General features: G+C 40.8%; 1 protein-coding gene across 1 annotated transcript; it reads right to left on the reverse strand.

Moving 5' to 3' along the window:
* Positions 1 to 395: 395 nt before the first annotated feature.
* Positions 396 to 2,120, reverse strand: ACRALDRAFT_1050215 (uncharacterized protein). Its single transcript, XM_071015629.1, has 3 exons — positions 1,854 to 2,120; positions 1,709 to 1,804; positions 396 to 1,653 (listed from the first exon to the last, which is right to left on the reverse strand). Exons 1-3 carry the CDS (start codon positions 1,958 to 1,960, stop codon positions 588 to 590), a joined length of 1,269 nt encoding a protein of 422 aa, XP_070871329.1. The 5' UTR covers positions 1,961 to 2,120; the 3' UTR covers positions 396 to 587.
* Positions 2,121 to 8,379: the final 6,259 nt, after the last annotated feature.

The raw sequence follows: 8,379 nt of genomic DNA on the forward strand, positions 1-8,379 counted from the left end.
ATACTTTATAGATACTTTACTCCTAGGGTATATTATAACGTACTATTAATATACTTTATAAATACCTTACTAGCTAATATTAGTGATTAAGTACTAAAAGTTACTTATACGCTATAGTTTTTCCTATAATATATATACCGGACTTCGGGGCGACTTAATCGGGCTCGGTGAACCTTCCTAAAAGGGATAGGCGCTTGCGGGATACCGGACAGGGCCTATGCGGGATACCGGTGCTCGTATTCGGAGCAGTATGCTAACGTGGCACTGGATTATAACCCAACCCCCTTTCGGGGACCTTGGGCATAAATGCCTGACACATACCGATATAGCCTTCGTATTGAACCCTCGTAGGGGTGTACAGGATCAAGGGCAGAATTTTCTAGCAGGCCAGATGGTTCTACAGAGTCAATTAAATCAACAGATCTACTGCCAAATTTGGTGTATGCTGTTTATGCAACACAATCCGCTCGGTTCCTATGTGAACCACCTAGCCTGTGCAACACCCCTCGGGCATATAAGGGACCTCGGGCACTGATGCGTTTTGACACTCGACAATATAGGGTATAGGAGCCTCCCCAGCTCCCTAACTAAGATACATCCTCGAACATGACTTCCTCCTCGCTGTCTTCCGCCGCCTGCTGCATGGTATCCGGGTGTCCTACTTTGACCTTCTTGCCTGTCTGGTCCTCTAGACACTGCCGTTGAGGCGGCGTTGTTCTTTTTAATGAATGTGCAGCCGAGCCTATTGGCAAGATAACCCCCAGCTGGCTCCCTGTTGTCACTACGTCCACAAAGTCACCATCGTCTTCATCCTCATTGTCATCCTCTTCTTCACTGGCATCTCCGGTCAACGCAAGCGCAGCATCTGCTTCCTGTTGTGCTTTGATTGCAGCAAACATCCTTGCTAATTCCGTGTCCGTACGGTCTTCTGATAACTTCGAAGGTGATTTCCGAGGGCCTGCCTCCTCGAATTTGGACTCTGGAATCTGTGAAGGTTGAGCCGCAGAGTAAGACTCTCCCGTGATTGTGCTGTTTGACATCCAAGATGGCAACGCATTCTGTTGAGCAATCTTGTTCCTCCGGTCCTGTTCTGCAGCCTTTTCAGCATCTGAAGGACCACTTGACGCTGAGATATTGACTGAAAGGAACTTCGGTCCCAGGTTATCCAAGCCCCTGACTGCCATAGGCTGGGCAGTGGACGAGGTGAGGCCTGGCCCGTGGTTCACCTCGGGAGCTAAGGGCTTATACGCGCTGATGGCGAGATCAAAGGAATTATCGGGTATAACAACATCGTCAATGCGTGGTAGCATATCGGTGATAAACTTGAATTGTTCATTGAGTCGGGTAGATTCCTGGTGACCAGTGGAATGTCTTTCTGGATCGTGCAGAAGATGATGGTCGCAGTTATGGCACAAAAAGCCCTGGGAGCTGACTTTGTCAAGGACCTCCATTTGTGTCCACTCTGCCTTACAGCGACCACAGAAATACTCTTTCCGCTCGCTGGCTGGAACATTGGTACCTTGTACGTCCTTGTCCGCGGTGTATACTCGCCACTTTATAGCATCGATGGCTTGGCGGTAATCGATGTAGTAGTACTGCTTGTTTATTGGGCGCTTCTGCTCTGGGTTGTTTGACTGCTCGAGTCGGGTGTATCTGTCCCAAAAATCAGAAACCGCGAAACAACCGCCGGTACTACTAGTTAACTCACGACATAAGAAAGCGATCCTCTCTCAGCTTGCCGCATAGCCTGTGAACCTCTTTGGTGTTCATGCCCAGCATAAATCGTAAGTCCTCATCCTTTAGCCTAGTGCAGGATTAGCAAAGCGTGGGGAAGCTGGGAGTTGGTGGCTCACGCAGAATGTATAACCAACGCATCTACAACAAGGATGCTAGGGATATCATATAACGCACGAACAACAGAACGTATAAGGCCTTTAGCTAGTTCTATGGGCTGAGCCATGGTAGGTAAGGAAAGTAGAAAATTCACCGATTGTCGGCAGGCAATACACACTAAAGGCAGGTGTTCGTAATAAACACAGATATAGCACAGTAACGGGCACCTATTATTACCCAGAGCGCCTATAATCAAGGGTACGGTACGGGCAGTCCGACTCGGTGACATGGTTATTCCGACTAATATTAACGGCAGGTAATAACCGCCCGCGTATTCCATTTATACCTACTAAGGCTATATCGGTATGTTTTGTGCCTGTGGGTCGGTATGCAACGCTATGTGGAGCTGGGGAAATACGTTCCGTTAGGGCCCGTTCGATAGTTTCAAAACCATTTTAAAGAATTTCGAAATGACCAAAAAATGCATAACTGGGGACCCACCGCTGCATAAGCACCCCGTTTTATATACACCTACACAAGGATTAAATAGGTTAGTTTGTTACTTAGCCCCACATCTCAACTTTTCATTCGATTACACTGCCGATCCGTATCTATACACATAAATTTATATAGAGAGGTATAAACTGATATAACGGTAAAGGACCGGCGTAAATGCATCTAAAGCTATCACTACCTACTAAGTACGCCTACTAAGATACGGTAACTTTAATCAGTCACGACTTTACTAATTCTATAATAATCTGTATTTCTAAAAGAAAAAGGATAGATTTATTAGAATAAGCTCGTTACGATAACATCTATAAATACTCTTCCTTCTATACGCCCATCTTAGATTATTACGACAATAGCAGAGACATAGAATACGGCGTACAACGTATTAATGTGTTTGATGATATTAAGTGAAGTAATTGAAATTTGGAGTAAGTATAAGTACTTAATAATACTAGTATCACCCTTATATTTACAAGTATCTATACCTGCGGGGCTCCTATCGATCCTCACCCAGTCATATCACATTGTATACAGAATAATCTATTTAATCCTTTCGAAGGTGTAGTATTTTCGTAATAAACGCATTTTTTGTGTTAACCTCTGCTATTCCTCTACCACACCCCTGTTTTCGAAGTACCACGCTAATAGGGATCTTCTTATTAAAGTTCTTTAAAACGAAGACTGCTTTTTATATAGGAAAGCGTTTTAAAGCAAAAAGAAGCTTTTTACTTTTTAAAGATCTTTAAAACAATAGGATCCACGCTATATATACAACGCAATTAGCCGCGCCGTCGCGGGTAAGGCTAACGTGATTAAAGCAATTTATAGCTGTTAATATTATACCTATAATAAATAATAATTATAATAAAATAAGTATATTATCTAAGTCAAAATAAACAGTATACTGTTACAGCTATATAACTAGACGTCTACTTTATAACCAGCTTAACCTATACTATAATACTATACGTAATATACGTGTATATATACTTAGCTTATAATATATGTTATATAAATATACTAGGTATCGTAAATACGATATCTTGGTTATTACTTAAGCTAATAACGTGGCGTGAAAACCGTCGTGTAGGCTATTAACGTAACAGTCGCCACCCAATCTTTCAGGGTCTTTTGCTAGCTCCGGATCTAGGAAGAAATCTTTGAAGTCAGTTCTTTATATATAAGATATATAACTACGCGTTTATGTAATAAGTAGTAATCCTACGATTCTACGAATTTAATAGCTATTTGCTTGATTTTCCTCTCTTCCGCGCGTACGGCCTACTACTCGTAGCCTAATGTATTAAAAGGTTATAAGCCCGGGTTAGTAAAGAAGGAAATCTACTCTTTTCTACCCTTTTACTCTATTCGAAATACTAAAAAGACTCCTGCCTTTTTAGGCCGTTTTTGCTTATTTAGGCCGTCCCTTTATCCTCCCCTGGTCGTAGATCCTTATCCCCTACTATACGAAATCCCTTTATCTCCCGAAAATAGCTAATCGATTCGAACCGTTCGTACTGATACCACGGTTTAAAGCTCCTTATTCTTCCTAATACGGTCGCTAAGAGTCGTGCTAAGAGGCTAGCTCTTTGTTCCTGTTCCGGAAGAACTATATAATCGGAATAAGACTCTTTGTTATGATCGGATATACTATTCCCTTGTTTTACGAAGGGTTTTTTAAAAAAGAAGAAAAATAACGAATACGTGGATTAAACATAAAGGCTCTTATAACTGCTCCACGAATAATAGCTATAATAATTAAGCCACTTAAGCTGCCGCGTTGTTTATAATAATAGGATATCGTAACGTGGTATATATGGATTTAGTAAAAAGTCCGCCGATAGAAATCCTGTTATTCGCTTTATATAAGTATCGCTTTTTTCGCGCTATAAGATCTATAAATAGCTTTACTATTTAGACCCACTTTTGGACCCACCTTTCGAAGCTAGGCTAATCAGAATTAGACCTTTAGCTTAGTAGTCTTTATTTCTATCCTTTATCGATAACGTAATAAAGAAAAAGGAATAAAAGAAAACGAATAAAAATAATAAAAAGTAAATCGTTAAATAACTGAGTTAATTCTGACTTAAATAAATAATCAAAAATATTGTTTTACTGCCTAGAAATGGCCTAATAAGAGACTAGTGAAAAAATTTCAGTCCGGAAGCTCTAGGGCAGTATAGACTATAAAAACTGAACTATAGGAATACACCCTTATTTCGCTTATAAAGGAAAATATATTAAAGACGTTATAAAGCCCCTTCTAGTAAATCCTTCTATAGAATAGAAGCAGGAGTCTCTGAAGGCAGCTGGGGATATACTCTCTGCTTTTTTGGACGGTCCTTTAATCTAGGTTTAAGGAATAAATGAAGCTTTAAAAGTATAGGATAAACTAAAGGATTTATATAAAGTAAAGGGATTCTAGGCCAATTATATCGTCCTAACTTCTTTTTTCAACCTCTCGCCTTTAGAATTTCCTAATCTCGAAGCGTATTTATATAAAATATAAGAGAGACTGCTTACCTTAAATTAAGAACGTATATCCTTTTCTGATAAGGTGGTCTTTGCCTGGATTCTTAATAGTCTCGACGAGAGGTACGAATCTATAGTAGGGTAAATAACTTAAGCTCTCTGTTACGTTATTACTAGTTATACACTAGATATATTAATAGCGGAATTAATAGATGCTTTAAGGAAAGTCGATTAGCCGTCGAATACCCTCCTTATATAAGGTTTAAAATCACAGAAAAATATAAAGAAACCCTGGAAGAAGACTAAGGGTTTATTCTATAAGAACTATAAGAAGCCTGACTATACGCCGACTAACTACTACTTTCCTTATCCTAAAAAAGAACCTAAGAATTAGGTAATAAAGGATAATTCAGGATTAAGGAAAAATAGCTAAAATAGGGTAAATAAATCCTAGTCCTCTTAAAAGGATAAGTGCTACGCACCACCATCCGGCACTATACCAGGGCCTAAAACCATATGGTTCCAGATTAGTGCCAGCACTATACGGGCACTAAACCCGTATAGCGCTGGATTAGTGCTAGCCCTATACTGGTACTAAACCAGTATAGCGCTAGACCGGTGCTAGCACCGTCCTAGCACCATACCTAGTATAGCGCCTAGCCTTAGATAGCCCGAGGTTCCCCCGTAGATATACACGACCGGAACCTCGCCCTCTCCTTTAGAGAATCCGTCCTATTTATATATTATTTACTATACCCTAAGGTTACCTAACTTAAATCCTCTTATAGGTCCTATAGTACTGGCTAGCCAGAGATATATACGGTTAGTATATATTAAATAGTAGTAACTGCCTAAGATTATTCGATCTTAGTAAGGTTCGCGTACCGATCCTATTAAACGACCGTGTAGACTATTCTAGTTACACGATCCTAGGATAAGTAATTATCCGTTATTAATAAAGTGCCTCCCCTTAAATAGGATTAGGCGACGAGTAGCGACTATTAAGCTATAGCCTAATAGTACCGATAAGGAACTGCTTACTTACGCGCCCCTTACTACGTTTACTAGCTCTTTAGCGTGAAGTATAAAGGTCTATATACTAAAACCCTATTTAGTTAATAGCTATATATAGCGTACTAAGCGGACACGTAGCTAAAGCGGTACCGGTTAACCGTAGTCCACTAAGTAAAGCGCCTCCCTTTTATTAGGACTAGGCGAGTAAGCGATAAGTATAAGAGTCTATAAGTACCAGTTATACGATAGGCCCGTATCCTAATAACCTATCGAATACTAAATAGTATTATCGTAGAACCCGCTTAATAATAACCGACGCCCCTTACCCCGTTCTCCTAGACTCCCCTCCGACGCTAAGGGATCTAAAGGGCGTACGTCCCCTCGCCGTAATAGCGAACGCCTATCTAGATATAGCCGAAAAGGTTCTTACGCCCGAATATCGGCTACTCCTCTTTATAGCCGAGCGAGCAGGGAACCTCCCTAGCACTAATAGAGCTAGTCAGGCTAAAACCTTTAGAGGAAGAGTCTCTAAAGCTATCCTGCCTCCTTAGCTAACCTATCCTACTAAGTGGGTTACTTATCACGACTCTTTCGTAAAGGTATTCTATAATTAGCTAGAGAAGGAGCCCGAGTATATAGACCTCTATAAGTCTATAGTTATACCCCATAGTAGCGTAGTAAAGGGAAAGGAGCTAGCCCCCTTTACCGCTAGCCACGATTCTCCGCTAGTAGAACCAAAGATTAAGGTTAAGGGATCAGAATCGCTTCTAATCCGCCCCGCTATAAGTATAATCGAACGGCTAGTTAGAAGTTTCCCCGAAGATATAGCGAAAAGCCTTTTTTTAAAGTACGCTAAACCTTTTAAAGGAACGCCCGACTATACCCTAACGCCTAACGACCGTATACTATTCTTTAACTAGGAAAGTCTTTAAGCAGATACTATAAGCCACTACGATAATCGTATAAGCCCTACGCCCTCGGATATTATATACTACCCTCGCGACTAGATAAAGGATATTAGAACCAGGAATAGTAGGAACCCGGAACGCTAGTAGTACCGGGTAGCCTATCCGGGTAATAATACCCCCGAATATAATCCCCCTAGTATAGGTCCTCCCCTAGGGAATATACCGGGCGCTAGCTACCCGGAACTATACTTATATATATAATAATCGGATTTACTTATTATCCTCGGCTAGCGCGATAACCGGATATACCGGTTTAAGGCCGACGACCTAGGCTACTTTAAGCTTCCTTTATACTTCGCCGCTAACCAGGATCTTAAAACCAAAGGAACTAAACTAATATATATAAACGTTTTCCGCTTTACTAATATAATAGACTAGTATACCGGCCTAAATGCCTAGTACCGCGAGTCCTTTCCCCGCGGACTAGCCTATTATCTATTAGGCGAGGTATCCGTATAGTCTATAAGCCTTGATAAGGGATAACGTTTATACCTTACTATAATAGCTATTATTATAGAATAAAAGACCGCCCTATAAAAAAGGTTCCGATTACCTTAAAAGGAGGGCGAGTATAAGCTAAGATATAAGCGATATACTCTAGATAATATAGTTACCCGCTATAATATCCGTGTCTTTATAGATAAGGTAATCCGATTAGCGAAGGCGGCTAATAAACCTAAAGGTAAGTATTTAGCTCTTATATAGGATCGCTTAGACGCTAATCTAATAAACACTATTCCTTATCCCGGACCGGAGACTATAGCGACCGACTTTATAAATAGCCTAGCTAGTATAATACTAGGATAATACCGGAATTATACTAATAAAGCCTAGAAGGTACTCGTTACCCGATAAACCCCGCTATAGATCGAACGGATATTAACCTCGAACTAATCTTCTTAGGTATACTCGCCCTTTCCCTGGTACCCGGATCGATATAGTAGCCCGGCTCTACGCTACTCGCTATAGCCCGAATAATATTCCCTAGCGCCGGATCGTCGTCCCCTATTCCTAGAACGTCGCTTACTAGGACTAGGACTAGGATAATTCCGCCGGAATAACCGCGCCCTACTAGCCCCAGGAACGCTAAACCGCTATATAAATAAACACGGCTAATAGCTCTTAGCTAATAATATATCCGATTAACCAGCGCGCGGTAACCGGAACTTTCGCCGGGAACGATCCAGGGATCCAGTAAATACTGCTATTAACGATAAGGTCTCCGATAAAGGATATAAGAATAATAAGGAACTAAAGGACCTATACTATTTCGAAGAGGAGTCTAATAGTTCCGAGGACCTTATAGACGATAAAGCTAAGACCGATAAAGGTAGTAATTAACTATACTAGGTCGCCGATAAACCCGGATTCGTACCTAAGTACTATAATCTCTATTAAGTATAACGGTAATATACTAGGTATAGATAACTAATAAGATCTACTAATAAGGCCCTTTACTATAAAAAGTCCTATTCCTACCTATTCTTAATAGAGGAATAAGGCGGTTAGGACTCCCCGCTAATTAAAGGCGCCTTATAGGAAGTAATAGACCTAGTAGCCGGCCTATATAGTTATATAT

The sequence above is a fragment of the Sodiomyces alcalophilus genome (genome assembly GCF_042370955.1).
Source record: "Sodiomyces alcalophilus JCM 7366 unplaced genomic scaffold ACRALscaffold_9, whole genome shotgun sequence".
NCBI lineage: Eukaryota > Fungi > Ascomycota > Sordariomycetes > Glomerellales > Plectosphaerellaceae > Sodiomyces > Sodiomyces alcalophilus.

Bases quoted from the DNA above. Each gene is read 5' to 3' on its own strand.
- ACRALDRAFT_1050215 (XM_071015629.1), bottom strand. From the start codon at position 1,960: ATGGCTCAGCCCATAGAACTAGCTAAAGGCCTTATACGTTCTGTTGTT. The intron at 1,805-1,853 runs GTGAGCCACCAA...ATCCTGCACTAG, and splicing joins GCGTTGGTTATACATTCTGC to GCTAAAGGATGAGGACTTAC. The intron at 1,654-1,708 runs GTGAGTTAACTA...TTTTTGGGACAG, and splicing joins GAGGATCGCTTTCTTATGTC to ATACACCCGACTCGAGCAGT.